Raw genomic sequence first — 20,384 nt, 5'->3', positions numbered from 1 at the left:
AGGGGGGCGGGCAAGTTTTGTCTGGCGCTAGAGTAGACAGTGGGCTGCCAGCGCGCCGCTGTGCTTGCTGAGCGGCCGCCTGCTCTCGTCTGGCAGCTCGTCGCCCCCTCTCTCTCCCTGGCCAGCTGAGGCCGCGCTGTGCCTGGCGCGCTGAGTGGCTGGGTGGCCAGGCCCGGCTAGCCTGCTGGCTGTCTGCTTGCCTCCCTCTTTTCAAAATTTCGTCGGGCTGGCGGAAATTTCTCAGCGCGGGTGCAAGTCGGCGGACCTGTTGGCCATGGACCGCCTGGCTACCGGTAGCCGTTTGAAATTTTTGAAAATTTGCGTCAGCCCAGCGAGCGCGGGCCCATCCACGTTTTACCCGCAATCGGAGCCGAAGCTTTTGATCGGACTCAATCGGTTGCTGGTCCCCCGATTGATTGCTCAATCGATGGTCGGTCCTCGGCGCTTTAGAATGGCCGAGCTGGGCCCCGTCCTGACAGCGCGGGGTCGGCGACCTAGGACACCGAGCGATGCGATGGCGGCAGGCGATGGTTGTGGGGCGGCTTCGACGTCGACCATGGCATGCCAGCCTGCCTGCCTGTTTCCGGGATCGCAGGATATAAGGCGAGGTCTGTCGCCATCACCTCCCTACCAACCCACCGTCGACCATCCCCAGCGAGGCAACCATCTCTTCACAAGCAACCATGCTGACCACCATCATATCTTCGCGGGCCCTGACAAGGGCCAAGAGTCCCGCCGCCGTCCTCGCACGTAGCCTCAACACTTCGTCGACCCAGCGTGCGGGCGCCATGGGTCATCATCAAGCTGCATCAAGCTCAGTGTCAGCATCGTCGTCGCCGCCGCCGCCGCTGCGGCGCCCTACTCAGCGCGCAGCGCCTTCTACGGCCGGCAAGAAGGAGGGCACGATCGCCTCGGTGTTTGCGACGTTGAGCGGAGGCTCGCTCGAGGCCGCCCTGCCCGCCCGCTTCGCAGAACTGAAGCGCTCCATGATCAGGGACGAAGCGCACGTCCAGGCGCTCAAGGCTGCGTGGCTCGACGTGCTGACGCAGCTGCAAGGGCGAGTCGAGGAGACGGTGGAGCGTGGCGGCGACCTCATCCCGCAAATCGAGTATCCGACGGACGCCGAAGCGGCTCGCCAGCCGATCGACAAGTGGACCAGCCCACACACTCTGGAAGAGGTCAGGCAGCGGGGCGTCGCTGCCATCAAGGGCGTCGTGCCCGCAGCCCAGGCGCTTCAGTGGAAGGAAGATATCCAGGCATACGCCAAGATGAACTCGGCCAGAGGCTTCCCCGAGAGCAATCCGCAGGTGTACGAGCTGTACTGGACCAGGGCGCAGCTGGCGGCCAGGGGTGAGTGCCGAAGGACGATCTAGCCGGAGCTGACATCAACGAGCATTCTGACTGACGATGGCCCCGCGCATGCTCGCTGCTCGGCTCATTCGACCTCGACAGGCCATCCGGCGCTCATGAGAACGTCGCAGGCGTTTCTCTCGCTCTTCCACGCTCCGTCACAGAGCGACGACGGCAGCGCGTTTGAGTCGGTGCCCCCGCCCGAGCTCTCGGTGTCGCTGTCGAACCCGCTCACTTACGCCGATCGCCTGCGGATTCGCCAGCCGGGGGACGCGCAGTTCGCCCTGGGCCCGCACGTCGACGGCGGAGGCGTAGAGCGGTGGGAGTGCCCCACGTTCCGCGCGGTCTGGGACCGCATCCTCGCCGGTGGTCGCTCGTGGCGCGAGCACGACCCGTGGTCCCTCGGCGCGGCCGCGGAGCGGCTCGGAGCGCAGACCGACATGTATGGCGGCGCCGGCCAGTGCTCGGTGTTCCGTCCGCTGCAGGGCTGGCTCAGCATGAGCTCGACGCGGTGCAACGAGGGCACGCTGCGTGTGCTGCCGTTCCTCGTCGAGTCGACGGCCTACATCGTGCTGCGGCCCTTTTTCCGGCCAAGGCGGCCCGCCGACGTCGCAGGTCCCGCGTACCTGTTGCCGGACAACTGGGAATTTGACGGCGACTCTGCCCACTTCCCGGGCTGCTCGCTGGGCCACAACATCGAGCTGTCGGACCGCACGCACCCGCACCTCCGGCTCGACGAGACGATGACGTCGATCCCCCAGGTCGAGCCGGGGGACATGGTGCTCTGGCACTGCGACGGCGTCCACAGCGTCGAGGCGCAGCACCGCGGCCGGGGCGACAGCTCGGTCATGTACATCCCGGCCATCCCGACGACCAAGGTCAACTTTGACTATGTGCGGCGGCAGCGCGACGCCTTTGAGCGCGGCATCCCGCCCGCCGACTTCCCCGGGGGCGAAGGCGAGTCGAGCTTCACCGGTCGAGGCACGCCTGCCGACGTCGAGGGCGCCATGGCGCGGCGGGCCATGGCGCTGGAGGCGTTCGAGATGCGCGACGACATGGCGGAGGCCGAGAGGCGGCTGCTGGCGTACTGCAACGGTCGCGTTTGAGGGCGTGTGGCGTTCGTTGCGGGAGGTGGTGGTGGCGATGGACGATGAACTCTGCAATCTATGGCCCCTTTTTGACGGCTGCGCGCGTACGCCCCCGCCGCTTTGTGTTGCTGTGTGGCTTCCGAGGCGTCGGTTGCAAGATTGAGCTTTGTTGTGGAGGCAGAGACCTCTGTCCATGTGCCCGCCTGTCCGTTCCCTCGTCCCAACGCGCCTGTCGACCACCACCACCACCGTCCTCTCATCTCGGAACCTCCCCCTCTGATCGCCCGGCACCGCCGTACTCGCCGACCATGGGCCTGTTTACCAGCTCAAGCGATCGAGGCGCGTCCAAGGCCGACGGAGACCTGCTAGAGCGGGCACAGAAGCAGGTGCAGGACCACCTCCCCGCCAACGTCCAGGATGCCGTCCCCGCGGCCGTGCCCTCCGAGGGCGAGCTGCGCCACCTGCTGTCGACGCCGGTCGGGATTGCCACGCTCTCCATCACGGCCACCTCGCTATCCTTTCTCCTCTACTGGCGCTACTTCCGACGCATCCCCAACGCCGAGTACCTGACGCCGTCGGTGCTGCGCTACCGCAAGACGCTCGTGGGACACGTCACGTCGGTGGGCGACGCCGACGGCTTCCGCCTCTTCCACACCCCCGGCATCCCCTTTCTTCGCAGCCTCATCCACCAGCCACACCGGAAGCGCAAACCCTCGGAGCTGCGGACGCAGACGCTGAGCGTGAGGCTGGCCGGGGCCGATGCGCCCGAGACGGGCCACTTTGGCAAGCCCGCCCAGCCGTTTGCCAAAGAGGCCATGGACGAGCTCAAGTCCCTCGTCCTCGGCAAGACGGTGTGGTGTCAGGCCTCGCACGTCGACCAGTACAAGCGCCTCGTGGCCACGCCCTACGTCTGGCTACCGCCCTACGTTCTCGGCAGGACCAACGTCTCGTTGGCGCTCGTCAAAAAGGGCCTCGCCACCGTCTATCGCCAGAGCGGTGCGGCATACGGCGAGGCGACCATGTGGGCCAAGATCTGGAGCAGGGCAAAGAGCGGCCTGGACGGGCTAGAGCGCGCCGAAAGAAAGGCAAAGTGAGTCTGAGTGCAGCGGCGCGCCCGCCCGCGCGGACTCACCGCACGGCCGCTGACGACAAGTCCACCAACCTTCCTGCCTGCCCGACTGTGAACATGCCGCCTTGACAGAAAGCAGAAGCTCGGCATCTGGAGCCAGGGCAAGAAGTACGAATCGCCAGAGGATTACAAGAAGCGATACCGAGCCGAGTCCCCGCCGTGAGAGGCCCATCGATGTTGAAGCCCCGTTTTAGATAGGCCCGGCGTCCTCATCATGGTCGCAGCGGGCATCTTCAGCCCTCTCCTTCTCATCTAATGTCGTAACGATACAGCACGCGATACCCCTCTCTGCGCCTCTTCGCAATCTAGCCTGACCGCAGGATGATCGAACATCAGAAGTCGCTCCAGCGCAGCGTCCTGCCCTCTTTGGAGCTGAGCCTGGCCAGCCGGATGAGCTTGACCACATCCAGCACGCGCTCGACGCCGACCTGCGACACCTTCGCCACCGCCTCGCTCCTCTCCTTGCCCTCGGCCTCGGCGAGCTTGGCGGCGTTGATCGAGTCGGCCACATTGACAAACAGATCGACGTACCTGCCCGGCAGCGTCGGGATGTCGACGACGCCGATCTCTGGCTGGCTGGGCGCGGCACCGCCAGCGGACACGGGCGCCGGCATGTCATCGGTCGACTTGCACGTCGTCAGGCGGCCGAAGCGCACCTGGGCCGGGTCCTTTTCGTCGTCGTAGGCGCCAAAGGCATCGCCGTGCGAGGCGGGAGACCATCCGGCCTTGAGCTGGTTCTCCTGCGGGTCGGTGCCGCGCTTCTCGTAGGAGCCCCGGGTACCCTCAATCCGGTAGCGCGGCTGCTCGGCATCGACGTGGGTCGAGAGACAGGTGGCGCCGAGCGAGACGCGGAGACCACCGATTCGAGTGCCGGCGGCGGGCGACGAAGGCGGCAGCGGCGCAGACTCGGGGTAGTGGAGCAGGGCGAGCCAGTCGTCGTCGACGGCGGTCGGGCCCTGGTTCCTCTGGTTACGGACGAAGCCGGTCACCGATTCGGGAGGGCCAAAAAGATGGAGGGCTGCCGCACCAGAGAGGGGAGAGAGCGAGGGTCAGTGCATCGCTCGGCGTCAGTCTGCGCTGCGGGATGTTTGCAAGGCTTACCCTGGTCAAAGAGGTGGCTACCGAGGTCCCAGAGCATGCCGCCGCCCTGTGTGTCAGGGTCGACCTCCTCGCGCCAGCCGCCCTTGGCGATGGGGCGGAAGCGGTCGAAGCGAGACTCGAAGAAGGTGGGCACGCCGAGGGCCGATGGCTCTGATCCCTTGGCCTGGAGCAGCGACTGGATGGTGAGGAAGTCGCCGTCAAACCTTCGGTCTGCATGGCATGGCGAAGAGGGAGAGAGAGGCGCAGATTGAGGTGTCAGTCAGTTTAGGGCGGCATCGCACGCAGGCCTCGTCCCGCCTCGACTCGTCTGCCGTCACTGCTGCTACTGACTGTGGAAGACGGCGCAGAGCCTGCCAGTCTTTTTCTGCAGCTCGATGAGCTCCGAGACGTCCTGTTCGCTTGTGGCTACGGGCTTCTCGACGAGGACGTTGAAGCCGGCCTCGAGGGCGCGCTTGGCAAAGGGGAAGTGAGTGTCGTTTGTGGTGGTGATGATGATCAGGCCGTCCTTTGGGAGCGAGGCGAGCACGGCGTCGAGGTCCGGCAGGACGGTGACGTTGGGGAAGAGGTGAGATGCATTGGGGCTGCTGGACGACGAGGCCGAGGTGCGGGGCCTCTGCTGGATCGAGTGAAGAGTGAAGAGGTTGGGCAGCGAGAGGATAAAGGGGAGGTGGAAGGTCCTGGCCGAGTTGCCGAAGCCGATGACCGAGACGGGGATAGGAGAAGCGGCGGGGGCAGACATGTTGATCGAGGGCGGTGGTGGTTGCGAGGGGGATCAAGTGCGAAGTGCGCAAGGCCAGGAAGGTGGAAGACTAAGATGAAGACGGCTCAGTCGAGGTGTCGGGAAGGCGGTCTGCGCAATCGGCACGGGGGGCCCGAAGAGATCCCGCAGTTTTGCCGTGGCAGCGGAGGGGCCACCCCCACGCCAAGTTGCACCGGCAGCCAAGTTGAATCGGGTCACGGCCCTGGCCTGGTCTCGTCTGGCCCCACCCCGATTCCCATGACCTCAGCCGTAGCCGCACCGCAAGGTGGAGGCTGGGCCTTGTACGCCAGACGCGGATCGCGAGCAGCCGGCGGGGGGCCAGCCTGCCGTCATTCCAAGACTACTTCTTCCCGGCCATCAACCCCGCTCGGGTTGCCCCATTGATCCTCCTCCTCCCTCTGCCTGTCCGTCCCCTTGTCCCTCCCACCACCATCACACGCACCTGCATACATCAACCTCGCTCGCTTTATTTGTTGATCCCCTTTTGGCAGAGGCTCGGTTGGTCCGATATACCCGCCCTGCACTCGGCACGACATCGTCACAATGGCCGACATCCAGGCTGCGCTCGAAGAGCAATTCTCCCCACCCCTCGACTCGTCGCTCGTCGCCGCCATTGCACACGAGCCCGGACAAACGCTCCAGAGCGCGCGCGAGCTCTGCGAGACGCTCGCAGCCGCCGCCATCGAGCAGGATCACCACCTCGGCCGAGCAGACGACGCTGCGCACAAAGATACCAGCGCCTCGGCGGACACGATACCCCTGGACCGATCGCCGCAGGCACCGCAGCGCAAGAGCAAAGATGCATCACCCTTCCCCGCTGCAGGTAGAGGAACGTCGAAAGCGTCGATGAGCTCGAGGCGACGTCACTTCGGTGGCCAGCTGACCTCATCCTCACCGGTCGCCAGCCCGCTCAGCTCTTCGCCCAAGACGTCTTCCCTAGACACGGATACGTTCCCGGACAGCATCACATCCCACGACTATGGCGGAAACGAGACCGGCTCCACCACCCCCACATCCACCAGCTCGGCTGCGCCAGATGTCGATTCCGTGCAGAGGCTGCTCGACGAGTGGCAGCTCATCGACCAGAACAACCACGACCCGGACAACCTCCGCCTCACGGACGAGGAGAATGACACCGATACGGAGCTTGCTTCCATCGCGCTCGATCAAAATGCCCTGCGGTCAATCGAGCAAAAGGAGCTGAGGGAGGCCGATCGCGTCGCTACGGCCGCTGGCGACGGGCGCATCGATCCGGCAGAGCTGGCCAAGGGCGAACAGTCTTTATCTTCGCTGCCCGCCGACCAGCTGCCCGAGTCGATCAGCGAGGAGGAGCGTTTCGACCCGCTCGTCTTCCTGCAGCACGCTTTTCCCTCCAGGACTCCGGCATTCCTCAAGGAGACGCTCGACGACGCGAGAGGCAGCATTCAGGACGTCATCGACACGCTTATGACCATCGACCTGATTGAGAGCGAGGATGCGCGCCAGGCAGAGCTGGGCGCCGTCGAGCCTGCCTCCCTCGGCCAAGCGGGTAGCGCCCGGGAGAGAGCCAAAGGTCTCGACTACGATGCACTCGCCAAGGGACTCGCCGCTCGCGAAGGCCTGGATGCGAGCCTGAAGGGCAAGAAGCGCAAGGCTGCCAGGCGCCGGATGCAAGAAGAGCAGCGCAGGGCGGCAGGGCAGGCAGGCATGCTCACCGTCGGACTCGACAGCAGCAGGAGGTCCAATGCAAAGCCAGCCAAGGTCAAGGTCAACCTGACCGACGTGCGGCACGGCGCACCCATCCACGACCTCCCCGCGAAGCTCGCCCGCGCCCCGGCCAAGGCAAAGGCGGAGTCTGTCGCCGACCGCCCCGCTGTCCCGTTGACCGACGAGGAGCTCGCTGCCAAGCTGGCTGCCGAGGAAGAGGAGCTCGCCGCCGACCCGGACGACAACCAGCCCGTGCGGGACAATGCCTGGCTGCTGACGTCGTCGGTGCTCTCCCAGCTCTCGACGCTGCTGGATCTCGAAGCGACCAAAATCACATCGATCTATAATGGCGCCTCGTTCAACCTCGCCCTCGCCTTTGCGCGATGCGTCGAGTTTGCTGCAGACCGCTATCAGACCCTGGACTCGCTCGACAAGGCCGGAGAAGCGCCCGCCGGTACGGCCAAGAGGATGTGCGACGGAATCGCCGGCATCGCTGGCACCGACAGGGCGCAGGCATCGAAGGCGTTCCGAGCGACGAGGGGACGTCAGGACGCGACGCTGGACCTCTTGCAGCTCGAGCAGGTCGTCCGTACCGCCACCGGCGACCAGGAGCTTGACGCGCTCGACCCGCTCGGCAAGCTATCCCATCCGGACTCGGACTTCACCGCCGAGGCGGTCGGGGCCAGGGGCGTTTCCGTCGAGGCTGGCGCGACGGCTGGCAAGTTCCGAGAGGCGTTCCCCACCCCCTCGCAGGCCGCTCGCTTCGGCCGGGGCCAGGACACATCGACCGGTGCCACCGACAAGTACGCCCGGGCAGTGGGCAGAAAGGAACCCGGGCCGCCGACGGGTGCAGCCGCTGCTCTACGGTCCGGTGCCGCCATTGCTGCCGTGCTTCCGGCCTCTGCAGCCTCTGTGGTGCGCGACCCGGACGTCGGCCTTTCGGATATCCCCAACGAGCGCCTCGGTCTGGCGCCCCACATCAGCGCGCACGATCCGCTGCGGAGGATGACCGAGTACCGCCTGATCGCGGACGAGTATCGACAGCGGCGCGACGAGGCGCTGCGAAAGGCCGGCAACGCCTGGCGCTCCGGCAAGGGCGGCGTGCGCATCGGCGGCAAAGGCGGCGATGGCGGCAAGGGCGGCACGGCCTGGTACTACGCCGACGAGGCCAGGCGGCTGGATGCCAAATCGCGCGCGTGGAGCCTCAAGGCGGCCGAGGCGCTCGTCGAGGACCGTCGACGCGCCGGCGTCGGCGTGGTGCGGGGCGACGTCTCGAGCCATCTCCGGGCCCCTGTCGGCGGCGGCGGAGGATCTTCGGGAGGACAGTCCAACGCCTTCAACACCATTGACCTGCACGGCGTGACGGTGCACGAGGCACTGTCGATTGTGCGCGAGCAGGTGACGCGGTGGTATGCGCGCCCGTCGACGTCGGGCCACCTCGCGCCGTTCAAGATCATCACGGGCGTCGGGCGACACAGCCCGCATCAGATTGCCGTGCTTCGTCCGGCGGTGGCCAAGATGCTCGAGAGGGAAGGGTGGAGATACGACGTGGACCATTCGAGGGGTATCATTATCGTTCGTGGCACCAAATAGCGGTGGCAGTAGTAGAGCGCATCCGCCAGCAGCGGCGGCCCGGATCACCGAATCGCCCATGTAGAAGCGTCGCCCTCGGACGCAGCAGTACTTGTATCGCTATCGCCCTCTATCGTCGCAGCGACGACAGCTGAGCAACTTCATAGACCCTGTCATCCGCCCTCATGACGCGGTCTGGAGCCACCGCTCGACGGTGTCCGCCAGCTGATCGAGCAGCTCTTTGCTCCGCCAGAAGTGATCGGCACCCTGGAACTTGACGGCCGTGACCCGTTCCTGGCCCTGGGCAAGGCACTTGAGCCTCTCGACCCAGGCGTCGTAGCTGCTGACCTTTGTGAACTGATCCTGATCGCCATACAAAGCGAGGAGCGAGGCTGGATGCGGCGCAACTGTCTCTGTTGCTGTCGACTCCGAGGACTCGGACGCGGTCGCGGGATCGAGAATCAGGAGCTTCTCGAGGCCAGCGGTGTAGCTTGCGGTGCGGAAGATGGAGAGGGCCCACACGACGTCGAGCGGGTAGGAGACGAGGACGAGACGAAGCCGCACCTCGCACCTGCGCTCGTAGCCCCGGAGCGCCTGGTCGAGGTCGAGCTTCGAAGCGTACAGCCCGCCCGCCGAGTACCCGACGACGACGACGTCCACCTCCCTCTCTGCTCTCCGCTCGCAGTCCGACATCCATGTCTCGAGGCAGTGGCGAAGGAGCAGCTGGATGTCTTCGCACTCCCCCGCGCCAGTCCAGGAGGGCGAGCCGGAGCTCTGCCCGACGCCGCGCGAGTTGAATGCGACGGCGCGGTAGCCTAGCGTGACCAAGCGGTGCGAGAGCGTCCGGATCACCGGGTCGTGCAGGCTGCCGCCGAGGCGACCGAGGGGATGGGCGAGTAGAGCGATGCCCCGTGGCCCGTGCTGATCCGGCGCTGACGATGTTGGTGGCGGGTCCTGGATCTGCGTCTCGAGAGTGTAGCCGTTCGAGAGGGACTGGAGCACCGTGGTGCAGCTGGCGTAGTGGACCATGGCCGGCAGCCAAGCGCTAGAAGACTGTCCAGAGGGACGAGGAGGTGGACGTTGTGGGCGAAGCAAGATGCGCATGGTCCAGGCGGAGGGAGTCGTGTAACCAACCCCCACGCAACCCGAGATGCAGGGTCCCACCAGACAGTCTGCCCCTCGAAGGCGGCCGACTGGCCCCTCCCGAAGAAACCCGACTCGACCACTCCTATTCTACTCCTTCGTCTCTTTCCACCAACCACCTCATCCTCCGGCAAGCAACCGCGGACAAGGCTGAGCGCCTAGCATGACCGATCCGGACCTCGCAGCGTCGCCACAACCGGCCTTCGCGGACCCCGCAGAGGTGCCCTCCATCCTCGCACAGCGCAAGCTCACAAACACGCGCAAAAAGCAGCTCATAAAGGCCGCCTCGAGACCGCACAACGACCCACCCCCGCCGCCCGCGCCCTCCGACTGCTGCGGAAGCAGCTGCGATCCGTGCGTAAAGACGCTCTGGAAGGAAGAGAAGCTCGCCTGGTCGCAGAGATGGGGTCCGCACGCCATCGATCCCGCGCACAAGCAGAGCGAAAAGGCAAACTCTAAAGTCGAAGAGGCAAAGTCGATGCCGGGCGCCTTTGATTGGTAGAGCAGAGACCATAGCGTCCATCGCGCATCACCGTCAAGCGGACCGGAAAGAGAAGGGCAAGGGAAGACGACAACGCCGCCGCGTGCAAAACCCCGGCCGGTGGGCGATCTCAAGCGGATCACCTCGTCGCACCTCGCCGCCACCCGTCAATCCCAGTCCAGGCCATCGGCCTCGGCCGCCAGCTCCACGTTGAAGGGCTCGGTGCCCAAGACAAGCTGCAAGTTGGCAAAGTCGGAAAAGGTCCTGGCGTACTCGAGCTCCCGGTCGAGGTTGCCGATGCCGTTGATCCTCGTGCGCTCCTGGAGCGTGGCGAGCACGCCAAACGCCTTGCCCTCGCGGTCGATGAAGCCGCTGCCGCTGTCGCCGGGGATGCCCGTCGGCTGCACCTGGACCAGGTAGGACCAGCCGTTGCCCTGCGGACGGATAACGCGGCCAAACTTGGGGCTCAGCTCCGACTTGCCCATGCGCAGCGTCGAGTTGCCGTAGCCGTAGATGGTCTCGTTGGCCTGCAGCACGTCGGTGCGGAGGCCCGTGGGACCGCCAAACCTCGGCAGCGACGGGTTGACGCGGGCGTGGTCGCGCGGGTCGATGCGGACCAGGGCGAGGTCGTTGTAGCCGCAGACGTCGTCGTTCTGCTCGTTGCGCCGCTTCATGCGGTCCCACGACGAGTAGACGAGGCGGCCGGGGGCGCTGGCGCCCGTGATGATGACGCGCGTGCCCTCGGGCATGGTCTCGGCGCGGCAGCCGTTGGTCTCGGTCCTCGACCTGCTGGCGCAGTGGGCGGCCTGGCCGATGTAGACCTCGCTGCCCTGGACAAAGATGAAGTTGGCGGTGCAGCTGCCGCTCGTCAGTGCGTTGACGCCCGGGTGGATCGTCGACGAGGCAAATGGCGCCCAGAAATGCAGGTCAAACTGGCGCGGCTCGTGGGGCAGGACGGGCGTGGCCAGCGACAGCGACGACGTCGAGGCGAGGAAAAGGAGGCAGAAGAGAGCAAAGCGCATGGCGAGGGCGGTCGACTCGACCGAGGGAACGGTGCCGGGCGAAGGAGGGGGGCCAACGGATGGGTCGATGTCGGGCGAAGGAGGATAGGGGAAGCAAAGCAACAAGGAAAGCGATGGGTAAAGAGCGGCGGCTGGACAAGGCTGAGGACGAGGGAGGAAGTCGAGGGAGTCGAGCGGAGAGGGAGGCGAGGATGTCGAGCTGAGGGAGGGGATGGGGGACAAGCCTGGCTCATAACGGTGAGGAGTTGATCTGTATACGTGACGTCCTGCCCATGTTGCCGCTGCTCGTCGTCGCCACACCATCAACGACTCTCCCTCTCGACGCTGGGCTTCAACCGCCAGTCTCCTCCTTGCGCCTGGTGCTCTCGCGCGGATCGAGCCATCGCGATTGGTCGGGGCTCCGTGGCGCCATCGTCGGTCCTCGCGACCATCTCGCGGCCACGGTTAGCAGACGAGCGGGCAAGTCCCGGCACGCGACGATCCGGCTTGGCTCGCTATCAGTCACCTGGCTTATCGAAGCGCCACAAGGGCCCGTGAGGGCGGCGCCAGTTGGCAGCAACGGCGGGGACGCGGATCGTGGCCCAAAGTCAGCCAGCTCGACGGCCGAGCTCAGCTCCGATCTGGCTAGCGGCAACCCGCTCTCCTCGACATCGCAGCGAAGCGGCGCATGGCTCGTCTCTACGCGACGTATGCACGCCAGGCCGGCTCTGGCCAAAAGTCATCCCAGACTGGCGCAATACCCTGCTGCCTGCACTTCACAAACGCGCACGGTCAGTCGCCAAAGGGCGATCCAGCAGCCGCACAGACCAGACCAGGTTCGAGGCTGGGAAGAGCAACTGAGCGTCCCTTTTTGCATTCCCGGGCGCATTCGCACCGCGCTGGCCATCACTGCCGGTCAATGTTCTGGAGCACGCACGCGGTCGAACAATTACCTCGAGGTGATGCCGCAGATGAGCTGGGCCAGCAGCTCGTCTCCCGACCCCGTCTCGATGATGGCCTTCTGCCGCAGCTTGACCTCCTCGGTCGTTGGCGGCTCCGGCACTTTTTCTGCTCCCTCGGCACCGCTCCCACCCCAGGCCGCCTGCTTGCGCTTCTGCAGCCTCTGCTTGCGGAAGTAGTGGCTCAGCAGGAAGGCGACGTCGAGGCTCTGCTCAAAGTTGAGGCGCGGGTCGCAGTGGCTTTTGTAGCCGCGCTCGAGATCCTCGGGGCGGAGGCGCATCGATCCGCCAAAGCACTCGGTGACGTCCTTGTCGCCCGTCAGCTCGAGGTGCACGCCGCCGACGCGCAGCGTGGGGAAGTCGGTCGAGATGATGTCGAGGAAGTGCAGGATCTCGGAGATGATGTCGCCAAACGAGCGTGTCTTGAGCGGCTGCGCCGAGGGGTCGGTCGACGTGGGCGGGTAGGGCGACGTCTGCGTGTTGCCGTGCATGGGGTCGCACAGGAGGATGATCGAGTCGTAGTGCGACGAGGCGGCGATGGCCGAGAGGAGGGGCGGCAGGAGCGACGCCACCTTGCTGGCCCCAAGACGGATGATGACCATCACGCGGCCCTTCTCCTTGCCGTAGCGGACGGTACCGTTGTGGGAGCCCTCACCTCCCTCTTCGTCTGAGCCCGAGGACAGCGGAACGTCGGGGTTGAGGATGTCGAGGATCTCGATGAGCTCCTGCGGCTTCATCGACGGCCCGACCTTGATGCCGACCGGGTTGCGGATCGAGGCAAAGTAGTCCATGTGGGCACCGTCGAGCTGCCGCGTCCGGTCGCCGAGCCAGACGGTGTGGGCAGAAAGGGCGTAGCGATCCACCGCCTCGACTTCATTGCTCTGCGACGATCCGTCGGCCCCTCCCGCTGCTGCTGCCGCCGCCGCCGCCGCCGCCGCCTCGTGGGAGAAGGTCGATCTGGACGGGTTGGACGGCGTCGGCCTCCGCACGAGCCTCGTCAACGCCTCCTCGTAGTCGAGTGCGAGGCCCTCGTGGCTGATAAAGTAGTCGACCGAGTTGAGGACGTTGTTGTTGCCCACGCCCGGATCGGCGCCAATGGTGCGCATAAAGTCGAGCGCATCGGTGAGGCTGTCGACGACCGACTCGAACTCGTCCTGCAGCGCCCGAGATTGGACGTGCTGGAAGGACCACTGGCGAGGGGCGTGGAGATCAGCGAGCCCGCTCGAGAGCTCGGAGCGGATGTGGTTGACGGTCGCCGCCGAGTGGAAGTAGGCCTGGAGGAGGCGCTCCGGGTCCGGGATGCGGCCGCTGGGCGGGTCCGGGCTGAAAGCGTTGATGTTGTCGCCGCGAAACGAGATGATCTCCTCCTTGGTCGTGTTGCCCGTCTGCGGGTCGACGCGGACGATGGTCTCGGTGGGCTTGGACCGGGGCTTGGCGTACTGTCCCGCGATCCTTCCGATGCGGACGACGGGCTTGCGCGCGCCCCAGATGAGGATCAGGCTCATGAGCAGCGAGAGCTTGAGCTTCGCCTGGATCTGTTCCGGGTTGCAGTAGTCGAAGAGCTCTGCGCAGTCGCCCGTCTGGAGGAGGAAGGCCTTGCCCTCTGCGACGGCGGCGAGCTGGGTGCGCAGGCGGTCGACCTCGTAGGGCGATACGAGGCCGGGCAACTTGCCGATACGCTGCAGCACCGAGTCGACGGCCTGCTGCGACGGGTAGTCGACCTGCTGCGCCTGGTGCTTCTGCCTCCAGGTCGGGTTGGCATGGTAGGCGGCGGCGGCGGCGACGCCGGCCGTCGAGGAAGAGCTGGCGGCGGGCGAGGGGGTGGCCATGTTTGACTGAGAGACCCGGGGCGTCGGTGCAGGCGTGAGTCGTGACCCTGAGTTCGTTCGAGGTAGTGGCAAGGGACGGTGGTGATTGTGAGGAGACGGCAATGGCGTGGTGATGTCGTTGCCGACGAGCGGTACGGACGTGGATCGTGCGGTGGTAGTGACTCGGTCGAATGACGGCGGAATAAAAGGCGAGCATGCTGCCACATTGCGCATCCCTCCGGCCGGCGGGCGGCGACGTTGGGCAAAGAAGAAAAAAAGTGGGCGCCGGCTGCATCCCAAAAAGGGTTTAGCGGCCTGCGTTCCTCCGAAGCAGGGGAGGTTCCCTCTTTCTCTCTCTCTCGCGCGGGTCGTGGGCCGCGTCGCCACCCGGCCCCTGCTTCGATACACCGTCGTAGCCCATCCTACCCTGCGTCTTGGCCTTTCGACCATTGAGGGGGACACGGACAGTCACAAGTGCGTGCAAAATAACAGTGAGTACCCTTCGAGGTGCGGGCCCCATGCAGCCAGCCTCCATGGATCCAGCATGCCAGGACGGTCAGCGACGACAGCCCCGCACTCGGGGCGCACACGGCTCAGCCCCGAGCCAGGAGGCGTTCTGGCGTCGCCTTTGTGCCCCGCAAAGCGCATCAGACCAGGCCGGGGGTAGCGACCAGTGGCCTGTATCAGTGAGGGCCGGCCTATAAGAACGCCAAAGGAATCTCCGCCGCCTCCCATCCCGCCCCCCTCTTCCTTCGTCCTTCTCCACGCTGCCTCGACCCCGTTCATGACTCGTGTCCACAATGCTGTTCAGCCATTTGATCAACTCTGCCTCCCTCCTTGCCTTGACTCTTTTCTCTCTGTCGGACCCTCTACCCGCACGCGCTCTACCTGCCGCCGACTCTCCCTTCCTCGCACCCGTCGACGATCTTCGACACCGCTCGCTCCGTGCCACCCTCGAACGCCGTAGCCCAGTCTCGCCCTCCGACATCGTCAAAAACATCAAGAATGCCATCCACCCTCCTGCCAACGTCCTCAAGCTTGAGCTCTTCGATCAGACGTTCCACGTCCCTCTCCACATCGACGACCCGGCGGAGCGAGATGCGCTCGAGCAGTTCGTCTCGGGAAAGAAGGCAATCGGCGGTGAGGACTTGCTCAAGCTCGATGGGCTGAAACGGCTCGACGCATCGAGCTCGAGCAATGCAGGCAACGTGGTCAAAGCGAACACGATCAAAGCTGAAGACGAGCCGCAGAGGAGCACACTGGCCGGCCAGTTTGGCTTCGTCGAGCGTTCGCGGAACAGGCACCAGGAGAAGGTCAAAAACGTCGAGGCGCAGCTTGCCGAGTCCACGGGCGATCCCAAGTCCAAGATCCTGGCACCGCTACGCCAACAGCTCCTCCAAGGACTGCGGGAGAACCAGGAAGTGACCGAGGCCCTGGCCCGCGAGACCGAGAGACTTTCGCGCAACCTGGCCAAGAAGCAGGCAAAAGCCGACAGGATCACCAAGACTCAGGAAGCCATGGCGAGAGAGCTGGCGCGTATGGTCGGTCGCAACGGCGTCGCGCCTCCCAAGCGCACCTCGCTGGCATCGCAGACGCTCGGAAAGCTCAAGGCCCTTGGCAAGGGTCAGCTCGCCGATTCCAAGCATGGCTTGCCCGCTCAGGGCGGCTCAGTCAATCTGCCTCGCCGAACCCGCTTCGAGGACGAACGCTCGGCCGCCAGACTGTCACCAGCTTCTCCCGATCCATTCCCGCTTCGCTCGACGGCGAGCTTGCCCGCCTTCCCCGTGTATCGCTCGTCATCAGATGGTGGTGCAGTGTCGAACCCGTCAACGTTCGCTACCGCCTCTTCCGGGTTCTCACCAGACGGTCCTAGCTCACCCAGCTGGGCGATCGCAGAGGGCCGATCCAACCGATACAGCCTCTCCACAGCCCCTTCGTCGAGAAGTTATCCTTCCGAGGCGGACGAGTCGCCCCGAATGGCGCCGCCTGGAGGTAGTCGCACATCGATGGACCGAGACAACGATCCGGACCACCTCGATGAAGCAGGTCCTTTGCCGGGAGCGTCTTTGCCAAGTTACTCTTCGCGTCTTGCGCCGAGCGGTCTCGCCTCGTCTAGTCGCACACGCGGCGAGGCGCACGCTGGTCAGGACCGATCCACCCTATACAGGGGCGGCAACGATCTGGTCGACCCGCCCAGGCGCCTGGAGTCGGAGCGCATCTCAGCCGACGACCCTACCACTCAAAGACGGGCTTACAGCCGACAGACAGGCTCTTCCTCGCCCTCGACACCGTACAGAGCTCCCCCTCCCTCGCGCAGGACCTCGCCTGCCTCCAACGGCGGTCGAGTCTCCATGGACGAGTCGTACACATCTGGAAGCGGCTTGAGGTCGCCCTTCAGCGGCCAGGGTCACAGCCTGGACGCCGGCAGCAGTCCCGCCTCAGCCCTGTCGCAGCACCGCTCAATGCCCTTCCAAAACCGTCGTCTGCCCGGAAGTCCAGCTTCCAGCTACGCCAGCGATGCCCGATCTCCCTCGATCTACACGTCTTCCTCGGACGGATCGAGCTTTGTCGCTTCTCCTGACACGCAGATCAGTAGCTCGAGGTCATGGCCGCCCTACGATCCTCCGCCGCGTCGCCGCTATGGCCCCTTGTAGGTCCTCTTCCCCGCGTCCTCAGTCGTTCCCCCCACGATCATTTCGTTGTAAGCAGAAGCAACGATGCGCCGTCGATTCTAAACTCCCTCCATGTCGAACCGATCCTTGTTCCCATCGGTGACAGTCACGTCACGAGCGGAGGTAGGAGAACAGGAGGCCTTGTCCCACGGCGAGGAAGACGACGATGATGGCCACCCAGCGCAGCAAAAAGGCGCCCTGCGACTCGCCCTCGGCCTGCTTCTTGCCCGTCGGGGCGCCGGCGAGGTCGCGGAAGAGCTTGATGACCGAAGCCTTTGGGTCCGGCGTCGATCCGATGGCGATCTGCGCCATCATGAGCGAGTGCCACATTCTGAGAGTGTAGGGTCGGGCGAGGAAGCTTTTGTCAGCAGCGCAGTCTTGTGGGGACACAGGCGGGCTCCCTTTTGCAGACTCACGTTCCCCAACCTGCTCCGACGAGCTTGATCGGCAGCAGACCCAGCGCACCGACGGCTGGGATGGTGTACCTCGGCGTGTCAGCTTCCATGTCGGGGAGCGCCGGATCGAGGAGGCGGCGCGGCAGGTCGGGATACAGCGCAGCAGGCCGACCCAGGCATGCCATGTCGACGCCGGCGCCATCGTTGTCCGGATCAGAGGAGGGCGAGAGGACAGAGGCAATACCAGCTCGGGTCCGAAGGCCTCCCGTGAGAATCAGCTTGAGGCGCGTCTCTTCGGGCGAAGACGATGGCGGCGTCACGACCGAGCGGCACTGGCGCGAGAACGAGGCGAAGAAGGCTTCCCGCGCCGCTGTACGCTTCGAAGTCTTGGGCTGGTACTGCTTGCCCGATACCTTGGCCTTTTCGGCCTCGGAGTCGAAGCCCTCCATGACAAAAGCTGGTGGGAGGGTGCCGCCGTAGGGAGCGCGGGGCATGACAGCGTCAGAAAGAGACGTTCAGAGGACACAGGTGAGGGCGAGACCGACACAGCGGGACCTACATGGGTTCTCGTAGTTGCCGCCGCTGATTTCGACAAAGTCTACGCCCCCGTTCTCGGCGAGCCATCGGACGTTCAGCAGGGCGTCTTCCTCAGTGAGACCGCCCTGGACGTAGTCGCTCGAGTTGAGCTGTAGGGGCAGATGAAGGACAGAATCGAAGTTTAGCCAGCACTCTAAAACGAACAGCAAACGCACGCTGGCTCACCTTTACGCCGACGAGGAAGTCGTCGCCGGTAGCTGCGCGCACGCCGTCGACGATTTCGAGGAGCAGCCTTGCGCGGTTCTCAGCGCCACCGCCGTACTGGTCCTTGCGCGTGTTGGTGAGCGGGCTGAGGAAGGCGGCGAGCATGTACCCGTGGCTGGCGTGCAGCTCGACGCCGTCGAACCCGGCCTCTTCGCACAGCTTTGCGGCCTCGATGAAGCGGTTCTTGAGCCACTGCACCTGCTGGAGCGACATTTCGATGGGCGTGCCCCACATGACCTTGTCGAGCACCGTGCCAAAGGGCCCCAGGTGCGCCGTGGGTCGCATGGGCACCGTCGAGGGGGCGATGGGGTCGGTCATGATGCCCCTGCCCGACCCACGCATCGATTGGCGGCCGGCGTGGACCAGCTGCACCACGCCCAGCGGACGCTGCGAAGAGGGCACGACGTCGGCCTGATCCCGTCCCGTGACGGCGTCGGCGTAGAGCTTGAAGGCCTGCTTGAACCTCTGCCTCTCGGCGGCGTTGGCGCTGTCCGGGGGCGTGGTCACATCAAAGGGCGTGCCGAGGTGGGTGTTGTCGATGGCCACGTTGCCTGTGATGACCATGCCCCAGCCGCCGCGCGCCCAGCTGCGGTACAGCTCGAGGTGGGCCGGCGTCGGCGGACCGCCGCCCATCTGAGCCAGCATCTCTTCCATCGGAGCCTGCCGACATTGTCAGAGGGAGGCGGGCATGAACACCGACTGCGAGTCAGGCGGCAGGCTCGCAAAGACGACGACTTGGGCGAGAGGTGGCACCCGCGACACTCACCTTGGCCAAACGGTTCGGTGCCCGCTTGCCGCGCGCAAATGTGAGCGGGCGGGCGATGGTCTCGATCTGGTCCTGCGCAGATGGCTTCGACATGATGGCGCGAGGTCTATCTCGAAGTGACGTGGTGGTGGTGGCGGGGGAGCAAGAGCTTTTCGGCTGCTTACCGACAGGCAGGCAGGCAGCTCCTCGGACTATCACGGACGTCTGGACGAAGAGGTCTTCTTCGAGCATCGGCTCGCCCGAAGCTTCGGCGGCAGCCGAAGGCGGGGTTAAGTTTGAAAGAGATGAGCGCAAGCAGGTGGAGGCCGAGGGGCCAAAGGGGGAGAGAGGGGATCTTCGCCGCTACGATGCCATGCGCTGGAGGCCATGAGGCCGGACCGGGCCTGGCCACGACGCAACTTTGGTCGCTGGTCAAGCGTACGTGTGCGCCAAACGCTTCGCACAGCATGGCTACCCAGAGAGGCTACAAGCAGCAACAACCCTGCTATGATACATGACATCGAACTCAAGGCCCGAGGGCTGCGGCAAAGACCTGCAGTTCGTCCTGGTTGGTCGCAGCGTCGTGGGTCGTCGAGCACCAGATTCGCCGCAGCCGCAGGTTGGCGTGCACGGCGACGTAGTCGATTGAGTGGAAGCGATCCAGGCGCTCAAAGACACGGCGAGCGGGCGCGGACTCCTGCGGATCATCCCGCTCGTCTTGGGGCGCGCCGTGTGGTCTTGCCAGCGCTCTTGCCGACGACAGGGCGAGCAGTTTGGGGTTGTTGAAGTGAGGCATGAGCTTGGCAAGCGAAAGAGTGACGGATAGCCACGGCGTGAAGCTCGTCGGTTCGTTTTGCGGATCGGCGGGCAGGGCGACGGGCAAATGGAGTATGGGGCCGTTGTCGCTCCTTGATTGTTGGGCCTGTTCTCGGATGTCCCGAGACTGTCGAGCGACGCTCGCCTCGCCAACGATCTCCTTTGCCTTGACGAGGTAGAGAGCGGGCTGCGCTTGGAAGTTGCTCAGTCGGATCCTGGCCCGCTTACCCCGGATGTCGCGCACGCCGACCTCGACCATGAACGGCTTGGAGCCGAGCGGACGGAACTGGAGGTGAAGGTAGGGCAGCTCGAGCCCCAGCACCTCGCCCGAGCTGCTCCTGCGCTCGTTGAGCGGGGGCGTGCGAATAAAGGTCGTCTTGATCGTAGGCGACTGGATGTGCAGCACCGTATCCTCGAGCAGGCCGCGCATCGAGCTCTGACCGCTGCCGGGCGCATCGACGCGAAGCTGGAACCGGCGCGGATCTCGCTGCAGCTCAGTGGCATCGTTGGCGGGTATATCGGCGCGCCGGTCGTCGTGATCGCGCAGCAGGATCAGGCCCGAATCTTCGGGCAGGTCAAGGTCGACGTGCATCGAGAAGACAGCAAACGGTGACGACGACGTCGACGAGAAGAGCGACACCAGCGACGGCTGCACGGCGTTCCGCAACATGGCCGCCGCTTCGTCGTTGGCTTTGCACGATCCGATGCGGGGGGTCAAAGGAAGCCGTACACCATGGCCCCGATGAAGAAGCGCTCGTCGCGTTGAGGAAGAAGTAGGTGGACAAGGATGCAGTCTCGCAATGGCCTTGGTGGGTGGTGGTGGCTGCGCGACGATAGAACGCCGTGCCAGCAGCGGGATCGGCGCCCGGCCAGGATG

At 65.3% G+C, this 20,384-nt stretch overlaps 11 protein-coding genes across 11 annotated transcripts; 5 read left to right on the top strand and 6 right to left on the bottom strand.

Moving 5' to 3' along the window:
• Positions 1-683: 683 nt before the first annotated feature.
• On the top strand, positions 684-2,456 carry PFL1_00434 (uncharacterized protein; the record flags this gene model as incomplete). Its single annotated transcript, XM_007877930.1, has 2 exons — positions 684-1,350; positions 1,453-2,456. 2 exons carry the CDS (start codon positions 684-686, stop codon positions 2,454-2,456), a joined length of 1,671 nt encoding a protein of 556 aa, XP_007876121.1.
• A 290-nt stretch (positions 2,457-2,746) lies between these two features.
• Positions 2,747-3,730, top strand: PFL1_00433 (uncharacterized protein; the record flags this gene model as incomplete). Its single annotated transcript, XM_007877929.1, has 2 exons — positions 2,747-3,528; positions 3,640-3,730. 2 exons carry the CDS (start codon positions 2,747-2,749, stop codon positions 3,728-3,730), a joined length of 873 nt encoding a protein of 290 aa, XP_007876120.1.
• Positions 3,731-3,899: 169 nt separating this feature from the next.
• On the bottom strand, positions 3,900-5,407 carry PFL1_00432 (uncharacterized protein; the record flags this gene model as incomplete). Its single annotated transcript, XM_007877928.1, has 3 exons — positions 3,900-4,585; positions 4,669-4,878; positions 4,999-5,407. 3 exons carry the CDS (start codon positions 5,405-5,407, stop codon positions 3,900-3,902), a joined length of 1,305 nt encoding a protein of 434 aa, XP_007876119.1.
• Positions 5,408-5,971: 564 nt separating this feature from the next.
• Positions 5,972-8,707, top strand: PFL1_00431 (uncharacterized protein; the record flags this gene model as incomplete). The annotated part of the gene is made up of 1 exon (XM_007877927.1): positions 5,972-8,707. The coding sequence occupies one exon, from the start codon at positions 5,972-5,974 to the stop codon at positions 8,705-8,707; it is 2,736 nt and encodes a 911-aa protein (XP_007876118.1).
• A 162-nt stretch (positions 8,708-8,869) lies between these two features.
• Positions 8,870-9,715, bottom strand: PFL1_00430 (uncharacterized protein; the record flags this gene model as incomplete). Its single annotated transcript, XM_007877926.1, has 1 exon — positions 8,870-9,715. One exon carries the CDS (start codon positions 9,713-9,715, stop codon positions 8,870-8,872), a length of 846 nt encoding a protein of 281 aa, XP_007876117.1.
• Positions 9,716-9,992: 277 nt separating this feature from the next.
• Positions 9,993-10,331, top strand: PFL1_00429 (uncharacterized protein; the record flags this gene model as incomplete). The annotated part of the gene is made up of 1 exon (XM_007877925.1): positions 9,993-10,331. The coding sequence occupies one exon, from the start codon at positions 9,993-9,995 to the stop codon at positions 10,329-10,331; it is 339 nt and encodes a 112-aa protein (XP_007876116.1).
• Positions 10,332-10,477: 146 nt separating this feature from the next.
• PFL1_00428 (uncharacterized protein) lies at positions 10,478-11,635 on the bottom strand (the record flags this gene model as incomplete). Its single annotated transcript, XM_007877924.1, has 1 exon — positions 10,478-11,635. One exon carries the CDS (start codon positions 11,633-11,635, stop codon positions 10,478-10,480), a length of 1,158 nt encoding a protein of 385 aa, XP_007876115.1.
• Positions 11,636-12,260: 625 nt separating this feature from the next.
• PFL1_00427 (uncharacterized protein) lies at positions 12,261-14,099 on the bottom strand (the record flags this gene model as incomplete). Its single annotated transcript, XM_007877923.1, has 1 exon — positions 12,261-14,099. One exon carries the CDS (start codon positions 14,097-14,099, stop codon positions 12,261-12,263), a length of 1,839 nt encoding a protein of 612 aa, XP_007876114.1.
• A 779-nt stretch (positions 14,100-14,878) lies between these two features.
• Positions 14,879-15,951, top strand: PFL1_00426 (uncharacterized protein; the record flags this gene model as incomplete). The annotated part of the gene is made up of 2 exons (XM_007877922.1): positions 14,879-15,801; positions 15,942-15,951. The coding sequence occupies 2 exons, from the start codon at positions 14,879-14,881 to the stop codon at positions 15,949-15,951; spliced, it is 933 nt and encodes a 310-aa protein (XP_007876113.1).
• A 910-nt stretch (positions 15,952-16,861) lies between these two features.
• Positions 16,862-18,805, bottom strand: PFL1_00425 (uncharacterized protein; the record flags this gene model as incomplete). Its single annotated transcript, XM_007877921.1, has 5 exons — positions 16,862-17,081; positions 17,167-17,602; positions 17,705-17,831; positions 17,908-18,606; positions 18,713-18,805. The coding sequence occupies 5 exons, from the start codon at positions 18,803-18,805 to the stop codon at positions 16,862-16,864; spliced, it is 1,575 nt and encodes a 524-aa protein (XP_007876112.1).
• Positions 18,806-19,217: 412 nt separating this feature from the next.
• On the bottom strand, positions 19,218-20,177 carry PFL1_00424 (uncharacterized protein; the record flags this gene model as incomplete). Its single annotated transcript, XM_007877920.1, has 1 exon — positions 19,218-20,177. One exon carries the CDS (start codon positions 20,175-20,177, stop codon positions 19,218-19,220), a length of 960 nt encoding a protein of 319 aa, XP_007876111.1.
• Between the last annotated feature and the right edge of the window lie 207 nt (positions 20,178-20,384).

This window comes from Pseudozyma flocculosa (assembly GCF_000417875.1).
Source record: "Pseudozyma flocculosa PF-1 unplaced genomic scaffold scaffold00001, whole genome shotgun sequence".
NCBI lineage: Eukaryota > Fungi > Basidiomycota > Ustilaginomycetes > Ustilaginales > Ustilaginaceae > Pseudozyma > Pseudozyma flocculosa.
This window is presented reverse-complemented; position numbering and strand designations above follow the sequence as displayed.